This window comes from Schistocerca serialis, chromosome 6 (genome assembly GCF_023864345.2).
Source record: "Schistocerca serialis cubense isolate TAMUIC-IGC-003099 chromosome 6, iqSchSeri2.2, whole genome shotgun sequence".
Classification (NCBI taxonomy): Eukaryota; Metazoa; Arthropoda; class Insecta; order Orthoptera; family Acrididae; genus Schistocerca; species Schistocerca serialis.
Genome location: NC_064643.1, coordinates 522,924,820 through 522,949,910, shown reverse-complemented (window position 1 = coordinate 522,949,910; position 25,091 = coordinate 522,924,820). Strand labels below are relative to the sequence as shown.

General features: G+C 44.0%; 1 protein-coding gene across 1 annotated transcript in view; it reads left to right on the top strand.

The window, feature by feature from the left end:
- The first annotated feature begins 205 nt into the window (after positions 1–205).
- Positions 206–25,091, top strand: part of LOC126483919 (uncharacterized) — a 68,953-nt gene continuing 44,067 nt past the window's right edge. The window contains exons 1-2 of the mRNA XM_050107195.1: positions 206–484; positions 23,423–23,719. Coding sequence (XP_049963152.1) covers positions 470–484; positions 23,423–23,719 — 312 coding nt within the window. The 5' untranslated portion in view covers positions 206–469. The remainder of the gene's footprint in view (positions 485–23,422; positions 23,720–25,091) is intronic.

Here is a 25,091-nt window from a genome sequence, read left to right as displayed (position 1 = left end):
CGGGACAGACCGAGAGGCGTAGAGAAGAACGCAGGTAGGGGGGAGGGGAGGCCGGCAACGGGACGCAGCTGCGTTGCGTCACGGCGTCGCGTGCTCCACCCTCCCACCCCACCATCGCGCACTCCCCCGCCCATCTCTGCAGCCGCCGCATCCTCGCCGCTTCGCGACTCCACCGTCACTGGGCGCCGATCTTCCTCAGTCCGTCTATCCTTCTCGCCTCGCTTTCCTCCACCTCCTCCTCCTCCTTCATCGCTACTCCTCCCCAACCCCCACCCCCGGACTGGTGTTGGGCGTGAAGGAAAAGGGGCGAGCGCGCATGTGGGCCCTCGAGAGCAGCGGAAGGATTTTCGGCTGCCACAGGGACCACCCCGGCAGAGTATATAAGACACCGCGGAGACGCCGGCGAGTCACCAGTTGTGTGTGAAATTGTGTTGGGAGAGGTAGACGGGCAGCTCAACGTAACGTGGCGATGAATCTGCTCAAGGTGTGTTTTTATGTATGCTGTCTGGTGGTGGATCTTGTGACGCGCAGTGTAACGATTGATTATCCGATCTAAATATTAGACGTATTTCTGGAGCAGTTCACTTTTTGGTGCATGACTGCGTTTTCCATTTGGTGTTATCTCTATTGGACATCCTCGCGTAAAATTTTTTGAGAAGTTACCGAGCACACTCAACCCTGAAACGTTTGGGGTGTGATGCATGGACTTCATATAACTGAATTTCTTCCGCTAATAAACTTACAACAACATTTCATTTTCTCTGGTGATTCTCTTGGTAATTATCAAGCTTATAACGGATATAATACTTGTGTTACATTCTTAATGGATTAGGATTACGTTTCATTATATCAGCATGTTTCTTAAAAAAAATTAATTGCCTTGATCGCAATATTACATTAATTTACAGTTTGTTGATTACTATTTTGGGTTGCTACACCATCATCTTCAGGTCAGTGTTATTGAGATTCAGTATCTATATACCTGCAGGCTACAAAGTCATCATCAGTAATGTTCTGTAGCTTACATGTTAATAGAAATTGACTCTCTGCTAAGACTCTGAAAGTGGTTGTCTAGCAACAGAAACTAGTAAACAACAATTTCCAAATTAGTATAGTAATGCCCTCAAGACAATTTAAATTTTTGAACAAATATATCAGATGCATTATCTCCATCACCTGAAGATGTCAAGTCTTACCAGGATTTCCACGTGTTAAATAAAAGAGGTTCCTTGACAGTTAAGTAAGGTACCAAGTCGGCTTTGGCGTCTGATGCATCGTCACAACGAATGTGTGATAATTAACAACAAAAGTAGGCTCACTGTTCATTTCCCGGGTTCTAAAGTAAACTGTATTACAACTAAGAATACAGGAGGGAAGATAAGATTCTTAAGTCGTCCAATAATGGAATAACTTTTTAGTTTCAAAATGTATTCCGTTCTTTTCAAATGTGAGGCACTTGGCAGAATATATCATTTAAACACTTAAGCGTACATTGATTCTTAATTATAGCAATAAAAGATGCAAGTCAGGATCTTGTCAAAAATGTTTTATCGCACATTTTAGCTTTAGGCCAGACTACTACTGCTCATTGCTCGTTATCTCTACCGCTAAGACTACTAACCAATACTATTAGAACCATTAATATTGATTGGTACTGTCTTTATTATGGGTGTCCTTGAATATCCAAATTTAGAAACATTCATGAAGAATCCTACATTGCAGCATAGATGTGTGTAACATAATTTATGACTCCAGTTACGGATTACATATTGAGTCAACAATCAAGAGCCCGAATGTGACTCTGGACACTGAAAGTTCCATGTACAAAGTACTATGAACTTACTTGTTTCTGTAAAGTATACTCAGAATAAGTTATGGCGTTATAATTTCAGTTATGACGTTAGGACTTTTACGATCTAACCAATAGCTGTCGCTTTTGTGAGGAAAAGCTGATGTTGCTGATAATGACAGTATCAACAATGAACCTATTTCTACAAACTGAACTCCTATGCTTCAGAAATCTTCCAAACAATTAGATATTGTATTATAATGAGTGAAAGATGGTCCAGTCTGAGGAATTAACCGTTTCCATATATGAATGAAGAAACGGAGCAAAAAGTGTTTTGGTGTCATTTTTGCCAAAACAAGCTACATGAGTAAATTTAAGGCTGCTTTTTAATACATGTTAGCGAGACAGAAGCGGGCGAAATGGTATAGTACATTCAGATGACATCTTTCTCTTCTTCTCTTATGTACAGACAGAAGCGGGCGAAATGGTATAGTACATTCAGATGACATCTTTCTCTTCTTCTCTTATGTACAAAGTTGGAATGAAAGGTAATTTAACTGTGACTGTTTTTTTCAGCACGAAAAGAGACTACTCCATTTAGTGTAGGGTAATTAAGACGAAGCATGCATAGAAAACATTCTTCAAGTGTCTTGAATGAATCACAGTAAAGAAGGAAATCACTCTCGAAATGAGAGACGCATGTTAGTAATTTCTTTGGTTACTGTTCGGCTCAAATCCATAGAAAGTACTGTAGGTTCCCGACTATGACCAAAATTAGCTATAATGAGTCAGCTGCTTAAAAATTAATTCCTTCTCAGGGACATATCCAATACCGAACAAATTTTGGCAGCATCGCATTCAAGTCAACACCTCGGCGTTTTGAAAGAGTATTAGAATAGACGAAAAATGAGGAAACCAATAAACATTTACTGAGATATACCTGCCAATTAACAATTTCTGATATATATTTTGATGACATATTGTCTACAAAACCGCGAGAACGTTTCGTATACGCTCAGCAAACTTCAGAGAGACGATACAAGAGAGGCTTTGCGCACCACGGAGAGGTTTACTATCGAAGTTCCGAGAGGGAGCCTATCAAGAACAGTTGGGCAACGTATTATTTCGTCTCAAAAAGCTCTCGTAAAATAATCACAACGAAATAGTTCGATAAATTAGAAGTTATATGGAGACTTATCAATAGTCATTCACCCACGCACCATAAAGAATGAAGCAGAAAATGGAGAGAAATGATAGGGGTCAAGAAAGTACCTTCCACCTTACGCCCTAAGCTCGTGATATATAGATTAAGAGTATATACGTGAAGCTCTACGGTCGTTATTCGAATAAGATCTGATGCCGAACCGAACGAGACGATGTAGTGGTAAGACTGAGTGAGAGTTCGAGTACACCGAGAGTGAAATCTCTGACCGACCATCCAGATTTAGGTTTATCTTGGGTTTTCTAGATCAGAAAATGCCAGGATGGTTCCATTGAAGGACACCAGCGATTTACCTCCTCAATCCAATCTTAATGACCTCCTCGCGGATAGGACATGTAAGTCTAATACTGAGCCTTTCTGTCACCTCTCTACTGAACAAAACCGGCTGAAGCGATTGATATCCTAATGACGTGGATTTCGAAGTAATAATTTTGAAATTTGCATGGTTATCACTTCTTTTCAACGTGCGCAGTCCTTAGCTCTTTTCTTGGTTAGCGTTCATGATCCGATTACCTTATATCGATCAACTGAATATGTTTAGTGCTGAAATCAGTTCCAGAAGCAACTGACTACTTTTCAGACAAGAGGTCAGAATAAAGATTCATCGAATTAATTAGAGAGGAAGCACAAACTAAATTAGACAACTGTGGGGCAACGAACTGTGTGTTGCCTTTTCGTGACATTCATCCCGTTATTTGTTTAAGCCAACCAGGGGACCACGGCCAGCATGTTATCTGACGTCTTCTCCTCCAGAACACGGATGGAATGTCATAATGACAGTGTCACCGTTCTTGGATACCTTATAGCGGATCTTTCACAAGCAAGAGAAGAACAGTTACATAAACAAGCATTAGGGCGCATAATTCCAACGGACTGTCTTCACACATCACGTTTCGCGCACGTACCTGCTGTGCGGTTGAAGGCTTCGCGCCGCTTTCTGCTGATGTAGTCTCATTAGTCAAAATGAAAACGAACGCCTCAGGTGGAGGTCATCAGCCGCGTACTTGTTTTCTCTCACTATTAATATGAAGGCTCAAGGCTCTTCCTGGCTCCTAATCATAGTCTGCCAATGTGCAGTACGTCATCCTGCTTATTGCAGCGTCACCATTTGGTATGACGTAGGAAACTATCCAAGGGGGCGAGCAGTTATCACAGTAGGCAATTCTGACACTCGGTGCTCTAGGCCAGTTGTAATACCTCTTAGGAAAGGGCACCACAGATCCTTGAGCAACCTTTGCCTCGAGAGGTGATATTTTTATTTTGTTGTTGTTCTGGTCTTGAGTCCTGAGACTGGTTTGATGCAGCTCTCCATGCTACTCTATCCTGTGCAAGCTTCTTCATCTCCCAGTACCTACTGCAACCTACATCCTTCTGAATCTGCTTAGTGTATTCATCTCTTGGTCTCCCTCTACAATTTTTACCCTCCACGCTGCCCTCCAATACTAAATTGGTGATCCCTTGATGCCTCAGAACATGTCCTACCAAACGATCCCTTCTTCTGCTCAAGTTGTGCCACAAACGTCTCTTCTCCCCAATCCTATTCAATACTTCCTCATTAGTTATGTGATCTACCCATCTAATCTTCAGCATTCTTCTGTAGCACCACATTTCGAAAGCTTCTATTCTCTTCTTGTCCAAACCATTTATCGTCCAAGTTTCACTTCCATAATATTTTTATTTACAGAAAAGAATCCAATAAAAAAGTATAAAATTACGAATTTTTTGCTAGACTTTATACTGATAATTCTATTCATCAGACAGCAGCTTTGTCATTTATTTCTTATGATGACATACTTGCAAAATGGAGTTCAGACGACATGTCTATAATGCACCACTGAATGACGACCATGAAACGAGAAAGAGTGGAAACAATGAATATTTATGATTTGGAAAACTAGCATCAAAATGAGGGTAGAGCTGTTACACCATCTAAGACTTTCTGTATTTGTCAGACTAGTACAGGAAAGGAGTAATTAATGGGAACATGATGGAATACAACAAAATAATAATAAACAGCACAGATTAATGACAATGTTCGGTAAAGTATGTACACAGAGATGAAGAATTTTCTACTGAATTGGTGAAACTGAAAGTCGACGATAAAACAGTCTAAAAAGTGTTCACTAAAAAGAATATCTATGTCGATAGGAGTTACATTTAGTTATCTATTTAAAAATACAAATCTGCTGAAAGAAGTAAAAAAATAGAACTTTAGTATCAATTCATCTCTTCTGCAAAAACCTTTCCTTATCGCAAATACTGGAATGACTAACTGAGTAGGGAAGGAAGGAAACCTCAGAAATGGTCAGCGACCCAGCCTGAGTGCGAGGAGAAGACGGGGATTTGACGTCAGCTCTACATGACATACTGTCCGCTTTCACTCGGAACATTTCTGTATGCACTATTCAGAGAGCTCGCTTTAACACAAATGCACCAGTTAAGCTGGTTATGTGCGCATTAATGTTAATAGAAGAAGCAATGAAAATCTAGTGTGATCTGCACAATGTTCTTCTTCAAATCCTTAAACTCGTACTACTTCCTAACAGCGCTGAAACAGCTGGCTTGAATCTCGATATCTAAATGAATTCGGAGTTCAGAAAATAAAAATTCAGTTCGCGAAGCATTTACACTCATTAGATTGATAGTGAGGTCTCTATTAACAACAGAAATTTCATAATCGGAATCTCCAATGCGTAACCGTAAATGAAAAACCATAAACAAGAGAGACCGTTAAGTAAATGCATATAATCATTTCCCTGGTGTATTAAAATGAGCTGCAGGTTCTAAACATAGTAACGAATGCACAAGTATTGTTATCTGCAGTTCCTTTGCAACCCTTAGGACATTCTGTGGCTGTTTCTGTATTAACTATGCATTATGGCATATATATCGATAGTTTACGACAAAAAACTAGATAATTAGAAATTCTGTATTAACATCAGAAATACGGACGTTAGCTTCGCTCTTTTGCAGTGGGATAAGACAAATTGTGCATGTCAATAATAAGATGAGTTGTAACGCTATATGCTCCCCCCCCCCCCCCCCCCCCGCCCCCTTCTGCGTTTTGAGGCCTCCCTCGGGCACGGGTGTGTGTGTTGTCCTTAGCGTAGGTTAGTTAGATTAAGCAGTGTGTAAGTCTAAGGGCCGATGACCTCAGCAGTTTGATCCCATAGTCCTTACCACAAATTTCCAATTTCCGTAAGGTTATAGAACGTTCTAAACTAGTAAAGTATACAAATAAACTCTGGTACATCTTTAACTCCCAAGACCGATAAAGTGGAAGGTCTTTGGTGTCTTTTTACAGACAGCACATGGATTTTTCTCTTTTTCTCTTTAGGTAACAGAGTCTATCATGGTCTCCTTTATGAAACTACAAGTACGGACGGCTCACCTGTTCTTAATTTGGTTTCCTGCCGTTCTCGAATCACTTCAAGCGAATTCCAGGATGGATTCTTTTCAGTAATGGACTACTCCCACTGTGGCCCTTGTCCGACTAATATTAGGGTCTGCCTAATGATCTCAGTACAACCATAGCGTTAATTCACTTTTGCAATGAAACTGAAACCTAGTGGAGACAGTTAAGGGTCATCTATCAGGCTACATGGATGTGCCATACTTTTCGAAGTATCTCCTCTTCCCCCCCCCCCCACCCCTCACCCCTCACCCCTCCACCACTCGTCTCGCATCCTACGTTAACACCTCAGACATAACACTACACTCGATTCTTACCAGTCACTCGTCTTCAAATAACTGTACATCAAGTGGTCTCTTGGCCAACAACATCAACGATGGTGATGATTGTGATAAGGTTCTATAATACTATGGATCTCAAACAATTTACATTCACGACTTTATTTCTGAAATGTGTCATCAGCCGGTTTAGCGAACACCCTCGGTTACTTACAATCGTTAAATGCTCAACTGTAATGGTCAGGCTAGTACCCAGTGTATTTCGTCCACCACTATCGTTTCCCCACTTATAGCTCCATTCACGAGAGTGGGGCGTAGAAAAAATCTATTGCTCTAAAATCTCTAAGTCTACGGTTCGGGACATTTCACAAGGTATACGAGTATGTGGGAGGACGTAATGCGTAGCATGACTGTTATTTGAACGTACGAACGATGAATTTCAACAGAAAACCTATACGCGATGCACAACGCCTTCCTTGTAACATCTTCCACTGCAGTTGGATGAATACTCTCATACTTACAAAATGAAACCGTGACAAAATGTGCAGTGCCTCTTTCGATCATCTGCATTTCCTCTATAAATTCTACACGGAAAATATCCCAGACTATAGTTAATTATCGGCCGAAACTGAATTTTGTAAGAAACATATTAAGTGAATGAATTACATTTCATTAACATTCTTCGTTTGAATCTGTCCATGGCATCCACATTTACTATAGTTAGTTATAGTCGTTTCACTATAAATCTCTTCACACATTAACTATTTATTGACTACAACTTTTCACACTCACTGATTGCCAGTCGTGTAATTAATCATTAGTACATCCTTCCTAGACTTTATGCGTAGTAAGTTAGTGTTCGTACTGTAAGTTGACTGCTAATCTCTGCACCCAGTGTCAGTCCTTCTCAAGGTTACAAGCATTTGTGAATAATTTTCTGGAGTTGCTATTTCCTTACGTACGACATCATCCGCGATTCGCTTCATGGGTCTTTCGACTTGATCAGCCAAATCTTTTGCATTTGCAGTGAACAATAATGGCTCTTTAGCGGATAGCGAGGTATCTGACATCTGTCGATTGCGCCACGTTTAGATAAGTACTACGACATCCTGACTCCGTCATAGGGCCAGTCCAGTACTGCATAACTTTTATTTTGTTCACTAGACGGCTGTATCACATACTCTGGGCAGGCAAGGAGCGCAGAATCAGCATGGGCGCCGCCATCTGAGGTCTTCATGTTGTCTTGGGAGCACATAGTGAAGCGGATTCCACAATATCACTGTTTGCCTAATTCATGTTGAGGCCTACGGAGTATATTGCTGGTCTCCGGGAAAATCATTCCACACCATCAAAGAGTTTGTTCCGTAGTTCTATAAGAGGTCAAACGTCAGTTGTATAGGCCTACACTGGTAGTTACGCAATAAACCTCTTCAAAACGAGAAACGGCTAAGCACTGTGTAGTCTTTTTTTTTTTTTTTTTTTTTTTTACAGGGATAGCTCTCAAGACGTGATTTAAATATGAAATGTAATATTTAAGTTCATTGGACTAAGTAACTTCGGAAGTTTTTACAGAGGACGTGACGATTTGTAATTAGAAATGGACTTAGTTAAGCGATACTTATTTTCCTTCGCCGAGACAAGAGACAGCGGAGGAATACTGTTATGTATAATATAGGGCTCCAGCGACATCCCTCTTACTTATTCTTTTTGACGATATGTTGGTCGTTTGACGGTGAAGTTCGATCTCCACGGACAGTAGAAGAGATCTTGTCTTTCCCCAGCTGCAAAGTCATTACGCAAGACAATTTCGCCCCTGAGGCAGAAATTGAAGCGGCCTCACTCGTGATGTAGGGCGCTTTCGCCCGTGAGGAACAGCTGTCTCGGTCTCGGGCCAGCACTAGTTTCCGCCTCAATAGCACTCAGTCATGCCCTTTCATTTTCCATTTCTCTCACAGTACCGACTGCAATCCGGTGTCGACAGTAGAAGCACTTTTGCTCTTAGAGGTCACAACGAGCCACACTTGAACTACTATATTTGACTTTCAGCTGAAAACATGTTTACCTTTAATTTGTCTAACTTCTTAATATGGCAGACCGACGTCTGGAAGCAAGAAATTAATGCGAGAAGAACAGTCCAAATCATGAATTTTTCGACACAGTACGTATTGGACCATATATGCAATTTTCAGTACATACGTAGCCTTAATTTTTACTAAACCACATGTACAACGTGCCTACTGTATTACGTCACGAAATAGGTAATGCAACTATTGCATAAAAAACGACTATCACATTAGATGGTTCAAATGGCTCTGAGCACTATGGGACTTAACATAAAAGGTCATCAGTCCCATAGAACTTAGAACTACTTAAACCTAACTAACCTAAGGACATCACACACATCCATGCCCGAGGCAGGATTCGAACCTGCGACCGTAGCACTCGCACGGCTCCGGACAGATGCGCCTAGAACCGCTCGTCCATCGCGGCCGGCATCACATTAGAAAAAATCTGTATGTAGTACATCGGCCTTTAGTCTCCACCAACACTAAGCAATGTGGAATCCATCCATTCGTCCTGAGTCACACATAAATCTTTTATGGCACTTTCTAGCTTACTGCTTACTTGCATACGTACTTTCCTGTTTAGTATCAGTTTCCCATCAACATTTTATCACTGGCGTGTACGGAAACAGTTCCTATTGCGGCAAGCATCCCGAGCGTGTATACAAAAGCAGATAAAGAATATGCTTCGTATATCTTACAGCACGTTTTACCTTTCAACGATTGTTCACGATACATGTGCAGCTAATTGTGATCCACTCGTAACGATCTCGCAGTGGGGAAATGTGTCCGTCCAAGAGTCGTCAGAGAGGATGGAAGTTACAGTATCCCATTTCCAACAGAGTAACAGCCGAAACTCACAGAACTGACGCATCTCTTACTGCAGTTGATAAAGTTTTAAAGTTTATAGGAATACTTTCACAGATAGGTATAGCGTATTATAGCAAATACAGTCTTGTCTCTCATCACAAGGAAAGGTTTTCAGGTAGGAACCATAACCTTGACTTTAATCCTCAGTTGCTTTGATGGCAAGTAAGACAGATAATTTCCTATCCATAATTTACGCAAATAGGGATGAAGTGCAGTAGTTGTTTTATCAAAATCATATGCACTAGGCCGTCATGGATTTAAGTATTGCATTAAAATATGCGATACCTCACAGACCGAGCTACTCATTGCTGCGGCAAGTCACGTGTCGTGAAACTAGCGCAGATACGAATTTTTTCTGATGTCGAAGTTTAAATACATTTTAATAGTGTGAAATACTTTTTTCTATGAAACGTTGCATCTAAGAAAAGGATAAAGGATTGAAGCCTCTGATTATGTTGGCGCTCACATACAAATAATGGCACTTGGATGAGGAGCTCCGAGAAGAGTGTAGCAGGAAAGCCGATATGTCTTGTTTTAGAAAGTGTCCCGAAAATTGTCTCAAGTCATCTCGGAAAACCAGTACAAAGGGAATCAAGATGGGCGAAGAACAGTTTGAAACAACACACCTTACCTTTACGACACCGAGGCGGACCATAACAAGTAACCGAAATTCTTATTAGCTCCTGCTAGTGATTGATACGAGAAAGATTACTAGTCTCATGCAACGATAGATTCACCCAAAATTACTATACCGGAAGTGTTGTGCCTTGGAAGTTGGTGAACATGAGAAGACGCAGTGAGAACGAGCCTAAAACCTGGTAAAGGATTTTGAACTCTAATGAAGCTACGCACTATCGAAACCATACACCATTTAGTTGACGAAATTGCTACGATTAGTTTGCGTTTCACAAGTAACATGACATCATCGTCTACTTCCTTCAACAACGCAGCTGTTTTCAGAATCATCCTAAAATGATATTTCACGCACGTTGTATTCGGCAGACATCTATTTTCACAGTAACCCACCATTTGACTGAATTTTGGATATTTTTAGCTGGTTTCCTTTTTCCGAACAGTTGAGGAAAAACGTCCAGCCATAAAATACAGGCAAGCAATTCATTTCAATAAATCTCAGAAAACAAAAGAAGCGAAGTCACATTTCTGTGGACTTACAGGGAGAAGCATTTTACAGAAATTTTCAGTATGTTTCTGCACGTGAATGAGTGTCCATACATTGCAGGACATCATCAACAACTGCAGAAACTTGAAGTTCCGCCTTTGTCTAGGTCGTATGAGAGCAAAGGAAACGTATCAGCAATGTAAATTATATTCCAGAATGAGATTTTCACTCTGCAGCGGAGTGTGCGCTGATATGAAACTTCCTGGCGGATTAAAACTGTGTGCCGCACCGAGATTCTAACTCGGGACCTTTGGCTAATTTTTTAAATTATATTCTTTCGCTCTAATTTCTGTGTTTCTGTATACGAAATAGCAGGTAGCTGGACTGAGAGCTTCACATTTCAGTAGTTCAAGACGCTCTATGTGAACTATATGAGACAAATGAAATTGCATTATTTGTTAGTTTTAATCGTGTAAGATTACAGCCAAAGATATATTTACCGATGTAAAATATGCATATTCGATAAAAATGGTGAAGAAGTCGAAACGTATCATGCATTTGTGTGAATATCTGTGACATTGATTACGTGATGACGAATATTACAGATTATCACGTACATTGTAAGGAGTAGGAAACACATCACCTGCCCAGCGATGCACAAGTAAATTTCATTTAAATGTTAGGCGGTGCATTCTACCGTAATGCTCATTAACATTTATTTATGTAGTGATATTTATGTAATGTATAAATTAATGCTTCCAAACATTTTAAATTAAGCTTTATTTAGATGACGACTTGCTTTAGGCTACGAGGAACTTCAATACTGAATTTGTACATTCCGTCCTAATCAGGCACTTATACTGCACTGTCAAAGTTTTGCATCTTTAGACGTCACAGTATTATTAGTCAGTACATCAGCGGCGTAAAACAGAAAACTTTTCGCTAATAGCAGAAATTCCCGAATATTTCCTGCCATGCTGTAGTGTGACACGATTCAAAATACACAACTTTCAAAGCAGTGAGATGGAGAGCACTAGATCTTTATATCTTAAACACACGCCTTGTCGTATCCTCAACAACTTGTCACACAACATCTCGTCATTTCAAATCGCAGAAATGTAGCAGCATCCGTAGTACTTCAACAATGACTAGTTTTCAAAATATGACACTTTCTTACACCATTAAATATAGCTATTCATCTGGGTGTAGGTGACGACTGCTGCGAAGAGAGGTTTTAAAGACCAAAGAAATCAAAACCGGAAAATGAATATAGAGATGTGTGTCACTGGAAGTCAGAAGCAGCAGTAGTCGAGACGCATCCTCGTGAAGCGTTGCGTGCTGCCGAGAAGTAAAAGACACAAAGGACGGCTTCGACAAAGGCTGTGGAGCGCAGTCCCAGTTCGGCTGTGAGAATAACAAGGTCGCAGAGACACACACAGCAGCTGCAGCGGCCACCGAGCTACAACGGACCGCACGCTCCCGCCGGAAGCCGGCCGGGTACTAACTAATCTAAAAGCCGAGCTAACTGGAGCAGCGGCCGCGACACCAGCGCCAGAGGTGGGCGTGGCCACGGGCGGCGGGTTCAGCGGCCTTCTGCCTGCTCTCGTTTCGCGCCAGGAGCAGATCAAGGCCGCCAGCCAGCTGGCGAGCACGAGAGAGTACAGTGTTGTTAGTTCGTTCTCCTCCGGTACGAAGGCCAACGACCCGTGGAGAATCAATCCACTCAAATCAGCCATGCTCTAGCGAACTCTTTGCACTGTTGATGTCGACTCCATCAGGAATCTTGTTCACTACCTGGTTTGTGTGTTAGAGTTGATTGGAAAAGGGAGGAAGGACACTGATCCGGAAACGACCAGCTCAAATGTTGCAAGCGAAAATCGTTCTTATATGACTGACTGTGGAACACATGTGCAGGTACGGTTGTTGCTAAGACTGTAGAGTAGGTAACTTTCAGAGGTGGTAGTATGGACCAATAAAAGGTAACATGTCCGGTAAACATGGGTTCTAAAACACGTACTTTAAGAGCTAGGAGCACTTGATCATTAGAAGATACCTCTTTCACAGTACCAAAGATAAACAAGTGCTCATAGCTTTTCACGTATGCATAATAGAGGTTATATTCACTAGACTTTTTTCTTGTTTTGGTCCACACTGCCGCCTCTCAAAGTTGCCTACCCTTCGGTCTTAGCAACAACGGTACCGGTACATGTAGAATCACCCTGAATGCCTACAGTAAAAGGAGACTTAGGTTATTCATACTTTTCAAAAGTACAGTTACAGTATAAAAATTACAAAGTAAGGTCTTTTATAGATTCATCCTCTTGATATTCATGACACTCATTTAAGAATTTTACCGGTGTCTTACCCTCAATAGTATTTATTTTAGGTGCAATTCATACTCATAACGACATTGATAAAAACTTCCAAAGCATTCCTCAGTTATATGTTACTAATGACCGCGTTTACCTTCCCATCACTCCAAATATGGGCGCCAGGGATGTCCTATCGTAGATAGTCGGCGCTATCTCTACTAAATTAGGTTGACATTTCTGTATGACCTCCGGAGTTATGCTTTTCCTTTCTTTCCTCCCACTCTCATCATTAGGTATTTTTGGAGTATCTTGACACCAAAGTATATTTTCATCTAGTAATTCATAGGTGAAGTAAGTTTGGTAAAAACTACTCAGACCGTTCCAAAGCTATGCTTAATGTTCCATCCTTTCCTAGGGTCAACATCACCCCAGAGGATTAAATGACATCGGGACTATCATCCCAACAACCCCGAGTTATAGTGGAGATTAGTACAGTTCGTCTTCACCTATTTTTCCATGCCGTGTTTTCACGCTCTCACCCGACTCCTGAGAATGTAACGGTGTCTTATAAGCTCAGATCCGGCATTCTGGCCTTATATGGGGCAATGGAGACAGACCCACGGTCATGTCATCATCAGCCAATGACGTCATTAGGATGTGGTATGGAAGGCCGTGTAGTCCGCAAGCCGCTCTTCCAGCTGCACAGACCGTGGAGCCGATACTGCTCGGTCAAGTAGCTCCTCAGTTGGTATCTCGAGGCTCAGTCACCCCCGTTCTGGTCCTCCCACAAGGAAAAATCCTTAGCAGTAGTGGCAGTTAATCCTGGGTCCTCCGTATGGCAGTCAGCCACTCTGGGCACTCAGCTACTGAGATAGAAGTGTGTTATCCTAGCAATATAGTCAGATAACAGGTTTTGTTGTAGTCGATTCCGTTAATATTTTTCAATAAGCATTCACTTCTTGCAGCACCAAACTATTGAAAGCACCTTATTGTAAGACTATTAAATATGAACAAGCAAAAACGCTTTAAAGGATGATAGCGTTATGGGTTTGCTTTGAGAGCTGCTGCGCTGTGGGAAGGAGACAAAGTCATCATGTAAAGCATAGCTAAACCAACGCCATCAATAAAATACAGATTCGGAGCAGCCGTGCATATGTTAGTAATGTAGGTGGATAAGGTGTGGTCTCTATGGGTCATCACTCGGTAAACGACATGATGGTCAGTGGCGCTAGTAGCGGTTAGAACATTGAGGATGTGGGTACTGAAAAATGTTTAGTGGCTAAATCCTGAAAAATTATCAATTACCAAGTAAAATAATTAATTGCCTTAATAATATTTGCATATAGTTTCTACCAACAGCCTTACTTCTTACGTAACAGCACAAGAGGAAAACTGCACTGTCCCCTCAAAAATACATTCCTTCTTGTGTGCATCAAGTAAACAACATAATTACTGTAACTCACTGTGGATTATCAAACATAGGGACTAGGTGAGTTTATGTAAGCACGTTTTCCTTATGCGATTTCTGGTTTATTTTGATTTCAAGCACTTCCTTTGGCATCACTACTCTGTTCTTCGCAGTTAGTAAATGCGGTGTGGGGTGAAGTGCAGGAAATACTTTCTGACTTTCAGCCTCCGATAGGTACCTAGAGATCAAAGAAAGAGCGTGAAACGTTAAAAAAAATACAATACATTTAATCTGAGAGGAATTCACACGTCTTATAAAATGAATGATTAAGGTTTTAGTTGCTAGGAACAAAGCGTTATCAAATGAAATCAATGGTCTGGTAAGCAGAACAAAGTAGAAGTGATTTAGGACGGTGTGTTGTATCTCCGCTACGTTAATCAGCGCTAATATACCTCACGTGTTGGAGCCGGTAGTGGTAGGACGCGAAGAGACCCTCAGGGACACTTATTTCTCGTACATTGCGCAACTGGTTTGAGGGCGGACGTCTGTTTGTAGCTTGCTATGCCTTGCACGCAGCTGGACACCGCCCACCATCCCAGAAACGCTTTAAATTGCAAATCTACCTCAATGGCATTGGTATTTTGAGTTGAAGTGGCATTTAGCGTCCATTCAGAAACACACAAGGTGATTCAGGGCAAAGAGCATTAGAATGGATTGTCTGCAAACATGCTTACAGAATTACACCATTGGTATTCGCCTTAAAGTCAACAGAAAACTTCATTTCCAATGCTATACCACGCTCACTATTCCTACCGGCTGAATAAGAAAATAACCCTCGACTGGAGTTTTGCAATGATCCATAGTTACAAGGAGATTTTATTGATTTGTAAGACAGCAGGCTAAAACTGATAGGAATGTTGTAAAGTAGTTCCAAGTGAGCCGTTGATATATAAGAATAAGCGTTTACATTCAGCGGCTAACACACTGAACATGAGAAACCCACGCAAAAGACTAGAAAAACGAATTATTATCAGATGTAGAGGGTAAGCGTTCCAAATAACAATACACTGAATTACGCTGGTCATTAAAGGAGCATGCACATGATTTACTCTACATTCATGCCTGTTACGCAGTTAGTCCTAGGTTTGGATAACTTACCTCATGATCAGAGGTTTTAATTCTATCCTCAGATAAATCTTCAGTGTATGATAATAATTACTTATCAATAAGGCAGTCCGCAGCTCGTGGTTTTGCGGTAGCGTTCTCGCTTCCGGCGCACGGGGTCCCGGGTTCGATTCCCGGCGGGGTCAGGGATTTTCTCTGCCTCGTGATGACTGGGTGTTCTTCATCGTCATTTCATCATCATTGACTCGCAAGTCGCCGAAGTGGCGTCAACTAAGAAGGACTTGCAATACGGCGGCCGAACTTCCCCGCATGGGGCCTCCCGGCCAACAATGTCAAACGATCATTTCATTTCATTTTTTCAATAAAGCAACTGGTTCTGACACCATTGGAAGAAAAACAGCGCTTTTCCTGTATCGAGCGGACGTTACTGGAACAGCGAAAAATGCAAGACAGTGATGAAGTTTAAATACACTCCTGGAAATTGAAATAAGAACACCGTGAATTCATTGTCCCAGGAAGGGGAAACTTTATTGACACATTCCTGGGGTCAGATACATCACATGATCACACTGACAGATCCACAGGCACATAGACACAGGCAACAGAGCATGCACAATGTCGGCACTAGTACAGTGTATATCCACCTTTCGCAGCAATGCAGGCTGCTATTCTCCCATGGAGACGATCGTAGAGATGCTGGATGTAGTCCTGTGGAACGGCTTGCCATGCCATGTCCACCTGGCGCCTCAGTTGGACCAGCGTTCGTGCTGGACGTGCAGACCGCGTGAGACGACGCTTCATTCAGTCCCAAACATGCTCAATGGGGGACAGATCCGGAGATCTTGCTGGCCAGGGTAGTTGACTTACACCTTCTAGAGCACGTTGGCTGGCACGGGATACATGCGGACGTGCATTGTCCTGTTGGAACAGCAAGTTCCCTTGCCGGTCTAGGAATGGGAGAACGATGGGTTCGATGACGGTTTGGATGTACCGTGCACTGTTCAGTGTCCCCTCGACGATCACCAGTGGTGTACGGCCAGTGTAGGAGATCGCTCCCCACACCATGATGCCGGGTGTTGGCCCTGTGTGCCTCGGTCGTATGCAGTCCTGATTGTGGCGCTCACCTGCACGGCGCCAAACACGCATACGACCATCATTGGCACCAAGGCAGAAGCGACTCTCATCGCTGAAGACGACACGTCTCCATTCGTCCCTCCATTCACGCCTGTCGCGACACCACTGGAGGCGGGCTGCACGATGTTGGGGCGTGAGCGGAAGGCGGCCTAACGGTGTGCGGGACCGTAGCCCAGCTTCATGGAGACGGTTGCGAATGGTCCTCGCCGATACCCCAGGAGCAACAGTGTCCCTAATTTGCTGGGAAGTGGCGGTGCGGTCCCCTACTGCGTAGGATCCTACGGTCTTGGCGTGCATCCGTGCGTCGCTGCGGTCCGGTCCCAGGTCGACGGGCACGTGCACCTTCCGCCGACCACTGGCGACAACATCGATGTACTGTGGAGACCTCACGCCCCACGTGTTGAGCAATTCGGCGGTACGTCCACCCGGCCTCCCGCATGCCCACTATACGCCCTCGCTCAAAGTCCGTCAACTGCACATACGGTTCACGTCCACGCTGTCGCGGCATGCTGCCAGTGTTAAAGACTGCGATGGAGCTCCGTATGCCACGGCAAACTGGCTGACACTGACGGCGGCGGTGCACAAATGCTGCGCAGCTAGCGCCATTCGACGGCCAACACCGCGGTTCCTGGTGTGTCCGCTGTGCCGTGCGTGTGATCATTGCTTGTACAGCCCTCTCGCAGTGTCTGGAGCAAGTATGGTGGGTCTGACACACCGGTGTCAATGTGTTCTTTTTTCCATTTCCAGGAGTGTATTTCAGTGAATGGACTGCATCCAGTTTCTCAGAGAAAGCAACTACCTACCGACTGGCACGAATCACAGATTGCAAAAAACGCGTATCTCACAATGTAAAACTGGAACACATCGCAACATGGTAGGCTATGGGGTGCATGCCGCTAAAGATAAAAGGGTTTATAGAAATATAGGAAATATGAATGAAAGAAGAAAATACGTTCGTGCCAAACGAATATTGGAAACAGAAAAGAATATAGAAAAACTGAATAAGGTCCATGGCTTTCAGGCTTTTCTGTTGACATTAAAGCGAATACCACTGGTGTAATTCTGTAAGCATGTTAGCAGACAATCCATTTTAATGCTCTTTTCACTGAATCACCTTGTGTGTTTCTGAATGGACACTAAATGCCACTTCAACTGAAAACAAAGGAAGTAGGTTATAGAACACTTGTTCGCCCACTGCTTGAATATTGTTCATCAGTGTGGGATCCGTACCAGATAGGGTTAATAGAAGAGATAGAGAAGATCCAACGGAGAGCAGCGCGCTTAGTTACAGGATCATTTAATAATCGCGACAGCGTTACGGAGATGATAGATAAACTCCAGTGGAAGACTCTGCAGGAGAGACGCTCGGTAGTTCGGTACGGGCTTTTGTTGAAGTTTCGAGAACATACCTTCACCAAGGAGTCAAGCAGTATATTGTCCCCTCCTACGTATATCTCGCGAAGGGACCATGAGGATAAAATCAGAGAGATTAGAGCCTTCACAGAGGCATACCGACAATCTTTCTTTCCACGAACAACACGAGACTGGAATAGAAGGGAGAACCGATAGAGGTATTCAAAGTACCCTCCGCCACACACCGTCAGGTGGCTTGTGGTGTATGGATGAAGATGTAGATGTATGACCGTTAATGAAATAGGTACTCCCGGCTCAAAAGAAACGAAGGAGCAGCTCCGAGACAAAATGCGATAATAATAATCAAGGTTAGTAGTTGAAATAACAGAAGTACTATCCGAAAGAAGACGACGTTAAAAAGAAACGTAATTATTCCATTTTTTTTTGATTGTACATTATTTTACCTGAGGTGGCCTACAACTCAAAGTACTCTATTAAATGATGAAAGTCACCTGAACAATGGTACCTCATTTTACATTTACCTGAAGAATTTTATGGAAACTGGCTCCGATCGCGAAACCTACGAAATTGCATCAAGAAGGATCTTACTGAAATAATGAGTGTGTAGTTCCGAAAGACAGAAAGTGATGGCACACCGAATCCGTACCTTTTACCCTGGATCTTATTGTGCCTCATCGGAAGGCTCACTAATTCGTATGCTGGTAAACAGTTGCGGTGACAGTGGTGTCGAGAACGTCATGTATACAGTTTTAGTGTCCCGATGACACGAAACTGGACAGTTAACGTTTAGGAACATCACAAAAAAGTCAGAAACAAAACTAAGAGCAAGCGACTTACATCATGATTCTGGGAAACAACTAACCCCCAGCACGATTCTATTCCATATTAAATCCTATCTAAGCAGTACAACACATTCTAAAGAGCGATTTAGCAGATGCTACGAACTACCGGGTACACGATGGCACATTCTGCACTGGAGCTAAAATATTGACGGATGTTGTTATTTCGTAGTTGCAACATTGTGTCAAATCACTTATAACATAATAGGACAAACCCAATCCGAGAAATTTCCTATTCAACATTACAAAACTATAACCAGTGGTACAGACTATAGACGGTAGATGAGCAGCTTGTTCGCATTCGTAATAATGCATCAAGCTGTGAGACTGGCACAGACACGATTATGAAAGGAAGCGGTGAGCCCGTCATGCTGGCAACGGTTAGCCCCAGGTCCGCAAGCAGAAGGCTGCGGAGGCCGTAATGAGCGAGAGGATGGCAACCGGCGGCCAGGCGGCTTATCGGATCAGACGGATAATTTTCTGCAGTGTGCATCTCCTCGGGAGTCCGCAGTGTGTGCAGACGGTAAACAGCGACAGACGACATGCGGGGGGGAAGGGGGGGGGAGGGTGGAGGGCGGAGGTGCGGAGGCTGCAGCCTTGCATTCCAGCATCGCCTATCTCTCTCTCGTCTACTCAGCGTGCAGGCCTTCTTGACGAATGTGTTCCCTGGAGAACCCCGCCACACTGCGGGCCGCGTGACTCCACGAACGCGTCACCGCCTCAAAATATAACGTCTGCGCGGAAGAGATTTAAGGACTTCCGCACAAGATGACAGCAAGGAAGGAGTGTTCCATTCACTCAACCTGTAGTACTGCGTCCATATTAAAGCCATCTTTCCTTTCATTTGTCGAAAATATTAAAAAAAGCTTCACGTACCTATAATTTGCTATATCACCGTAATAGTCGTACCCAACTTAGACTAGTACCTTACCTGATTATAAACAATGAAAGTTTATCACGCCTACAGTTATTGACTTGACACTACTTCATCACATATGGCCACCGGCCGAGACTGCTCAGTGCTAGAGATACTAAACGCCCATTTTGGTTTCAAATCCCCTTCTAATAATAATGATTTATATTTTCTATGATTTGTGTGAATGAATGACCGAATAGGGTGTAAAGCGTCAAGTCATTTCGTTCGGCATGCGTACACTTGTATAGCTGAACATCCAAACTTCGGCAATACCATTTACATTACTAGCCTCTGAGAGCATTTTTTACTCCCGCCGTGAGATTTCTCTTATAATGCAGTTTTCACAAAGGACTCTTCCACTACTTTCTGCGACTTTTATAGACTCTGGTATTCGTCGATAATACACCACAATTTTCTTGGAAATTGTGGTAACTTGCTAATGAACCAAACTGCCGATGTCATCCATCCCTAGGCTTACACATTACTTAATCTAACTTAAACGCTATGGACAACATTCCAGGTTCGAATCCTGGCAGGGTCGCCATATGAAACGTCCCTTATGAAACGTCCCCTTAGAAAAGTCATAAATGAATGTGCTTAAACTGACACACAGTATTTTTAGTGCTACACAATCTGACTTTCAAAAATCAAAAACCCCTACAAAATAATGGCCCTGACTAACAATAACCTATACCTTTCATGAATCACTTACCTCACAAAAAACTTCATTATTCGAACTACTGCAATACAGCGAACGCCAATACTGCCAGCTAAATAAAAGATTCTAACTACTGAAGGCACTAACTACTGATAGGCATAGTTAGAAAATGAAAGATTTTGATAGAGAACAAACAATGTATTTACCTTAATAGTGTTCAAAAGTCATTATATATATATATATATATATATATATATATATATATATATATATATATATCAGTTCATGACACCCAGTCTTACAAATTTACTCTTTCTGATGGACACCCTTCCAGATCATCCACTCTCAAAACTCCGCCATCTCTCTGAGCACTTCCACCACTGCTGGCGGCTCATCTCCAACTGCGCAACGCTACACGCTGTTCACATCCAACTGCCCAACACTACAATAGCAAATTCCAACAATGTAAACCAGCCACAGACTGCACACAGCACAGTCAGTGATTTTCATATAGAGCGCTACATGGCGTTACCAACATAAAAACCTAAACAGCCTACTTAGAACACCGATGTCTCAGGGATGACTCGAACCTCCGACGGGGGGAGTTGGGCGAAATGTGACAAGCCACCTGAGACCGCCCGGCTACCCCGCGTGGCGATAATACACCGTCCTGTCTATTACTGTGACTTCAACGTGCAATACTCACGCACGTACGGCATGTGGCAGCACTAACAGTGGAGAGTATATAGAAGGTGTATAGTGGGATGCGGAAGACAGTGCAGTCATTGTCGTAAAAGAGAAACGGAGTGATTTATCTGACGTCCAAAAGGGCATCGTCATTGACTTTCGGGCCAAGGGTGGAAGCAGTTGCGAAACTGGCGCAGTGGTTAAAGTATACCGCGCCTGGCAAAATGGCGCTATCCAAAACCGGCACCAAGGCAACTGTGATGCACCACGGACCATGTACAGGGTGAGTCACTAAGTATTGGCACCTAGAATAACTTCGAAAGTATGATAGGAGGTGAAAAGCTTGTGGGACAAAAGTTGCATAGGACAACGGGGACCATGATATGACGTTGGTTTCTTGTTGATAGGTGGGGTCGCTTTAGAGATATGGTCAACTTTGTTTTCTTAAATGGGATGCTACAGTTTTGTACTTATTTTCTGATAGCAGCTATTGAGACGAATCCAATGATCTGTACTTGTAGGGTTTTTGAAGCTCAACTAAGGTCACAACGGTGACATGAACGTCGAATCTTACCACTGATATCCTTTCACCTTAAATGTTAATTCCGCTCTTTAACCTTCCTTTTAATTGCGAAATTGCTTCTTCGATATACTGATAGAACATTAGGGATGAAGGACGAAATCCCTGCCTTATACCCTTTCTGATCCAAGCACTCCGTTCTTCGTCTCCCACCCCTGTTGTATCCTCTTGGCTCTTCTACTGTTTTATATTACCCATCTTTTCCTATAGCTTACCCCTGTTTTCCTCAGAATTTCGAACATCTTGCACTATTTGATATTGGCGAACGCCTTTTCCAGATCGAAAAATCCTATATGCGTGACCTGATTTTTCGTTAGTCTTGCTTCCTTTATCAAGGTTACTAATTCTTAATAAGATTGATGAGCCAGAGCATTATGACCACCTGCCTAATAGCTGGTACGTCCACCTTTGTCACGGATAACAGCGGCGACGCATCGAGGCGTGGAAGCAATGAGGTGTTGGTAGGTCGCTGGAGGGAGTCGGCAGCACACTTGCACACGCAAGTCACCTGATTCCCTTAAATTCCGCGGAGGCGGGCCATGAGCTCTGACGCCCCAATCATATTCCAGATGTGTTCGATATTGTTAAGATCTGGCCAGTAATTGGACAGCAGATTACTTGGAAGTCGCCACTGTGTTCCTCGAACTACTCCATCACACTCCTGGGCTTGTGACGTGGCGTTGAAAAATGCAACTGCGTCGGGAAACATGACAGTCACGAAGAGGCGTACGTGGTCTGCAACCAGTGTACAATACTCATTGGCCGTCATGGTCTTGCACGAGTTCCACCAGACCCGTGGATGCCCACGTGAATGGATGGTAAACGAGGCCGCCGTCATCTTGTCCCTGTCCCGCAGTACAGGTGTCAAGGACGTGTTCCCCCTGGAAGACGACGGGTTCGCATCCTCCTTCAAGCAGTGTGAAGAAGATATCAGGATTCATCAGACCATGCAACGCTCAGCCACTGCGCCAATGTCCAGTACGTGCCCATATCAGTCGTAGTCGTCGATGTCTTTTTGTCAACATTGGTACAGGGATGGGTCGTTGGCAGCAGAGACCCATCGTTAAGAGTGTTAGGTGCACTGTGTGTTCAGATACACTTGTACTCTGTCTAGCACTGAAGTCTAATGTTAGTTCCGCCACAGTTCGTAGCCTGTCCTGTTTAACCAGCACGCCCAGCCTACGAGTTCCGTCTCTAATGAGGGGTGGCCGACCAAAACCACTACGTCTGGACGTGGTTTCACTTTGATTTCGCCACGTTTTGAGGACACTCGTCACAGCACTCCTGGAACACTCGACAAGTCGTGCAGTTTCCGAAATGCTCGTTCCGAACCACCGGGCCATCACAATCTGCGCACGGTGAGACTCAGATAGATCGTGCACCTTACCCACTCTACAAACGGACAACACGCTCACTGATGCTATATGCACCGTGCGTGTGTCTGACTAGCCGTCATTCTTCGCCATGTGACGCTGCTATTGATTGGACGGATTTATATCAATAGAAGGTCGGTGGTCATAACGTTCTGGCGGATCAGTGTATGCGGCCCAAGGTGCCGCCCCAAGTTGTCGGTACTGGCACTGGATAAAATGAGTTTGGCAAGCACTGTGCTATACGGACGGCCGTCTGTTACAGAGCGTGTGGGTGGCAGTCGCGGTGGCTGCAGTGGCGGTGGCGGAGCCGGCGCTGCCGGGCCAGTTCCAGTACCTGCCGCCAGACCGCGGCTACAACTACCCGACGCCCAAGGTGCCGTTCACGACGCCGACGACGCCAGGCTACCGGCAGCCGCAGACGACGCCCTCGTACGGCACGCCGCCGCCGCCCACGAGGCCCACCTACCCCCAGCCGCCCGTCACCTACCCGGTCGGCCCGCCGGTCACTACGCCGCCCTATGGACGGCCCACCCCGCCGCCAACCTATGGCCCGCCACCGGTACGTACACGAATCTAAACTGCTTCGTGCACGAGCGTCGATCCAGCTATACAGTGCCGATCCATCAGGGGAGCTACACTATGTGATCAAACCTGGCTGAAAATGACTTACATTACAAGTTCTCGCCCCCCCCCCCTCCCAATCGGTAATGCTGGAATTCAATATGGTGTTGTCCCACCTTAGCCTTGATGACAGCTTCTACTCTCGCTGGCATACGGTCAGTCAGGTGCTGGAAGATTTCTTGGGGAATGGCAGCCCATTCTTCACGGTGTGGGGCACTTAGGAGAGGTATCTATGTCGGTCGGTGAGGCCTGGCACGAAGTCGGCAGTCCAAAACATCTCAAAGGTGTTCTATAGGATTCAGGCCACGGCTCTGTGCAGGCCAGTCCATTACAGGGATGTTATTGTCGTGCAACCACTCCGCCACAGGCCGTGCATTATGAATAGGTGTTCGATCGCGTTGAAAGATACAATCGCCATCCCCGAATTGCTCTTCAACAGTGCGAAGCAAGAAGGTGGTTAAAACACCAACGTACGCATATGCTGTGATGGTGCCACGCAAAACAACAAGGGGTGAAAGCCCCCTCCATCAAAAACACGTACACACCATAATACCACCGCCTCCGAATTTTACTGTAGGCACTACTCACGCAGCAGATGACGTTCACCGGGCATTCGCCGCACCCACACTGTGTACCAGATTATGTAAGGTTATTCGTCAGTCCATACAACGTTTCTCCACTATTTAGTCGTCCAATGTTTACGCTCCTTACACCAAGCGAGGCGTCGTTTGGCATTTACTGGTGTGATGTGTGGCTTATGAGCAGCCGCTCGACCATGAAATCCAAGTTTTCTCACCTTCCGCCTAAGTGTCATAGTACTTACAGTGGATCCTGAGGCATTTTCTAATTCGTGTATGATGGTCTGCATAGATGTCTGCCCATTACACATTACGAACCTCTTCAACTGTCGACGGTCTCTGTCAGCCAGCAGACGAGTTCGACCTGTACGCTTTTCTGCTGTACGTGTCCCTTCACGTTTCCATTTCACTATCACATCGGTAACAGTGGACATTGGGATGATAAAGGGTGTGGAAATCTCGCGTACAGATGTAGACAAAAGTGACACCCAATCACCTGACCACGATTGAAGTCCGTGAGTTCCGCGTGTAAGTAGGCTGTTTATGTTTTCTTATTGGCAACGTTACGTAGCGCTCTGCATGAAAATCACTGGCTGTGCTGTGTGCAGTCTGTGGCTAGTTTGCATTGTTGTCTGCCATTGTAGTGTTGGGCAGCGGCAGCTGGAGGATGTGAACAGCGCGTAGCGTTGCGCAGTTGGAGGTGAGCCGCCAGCAGTGGTGGATGTGGAGAGA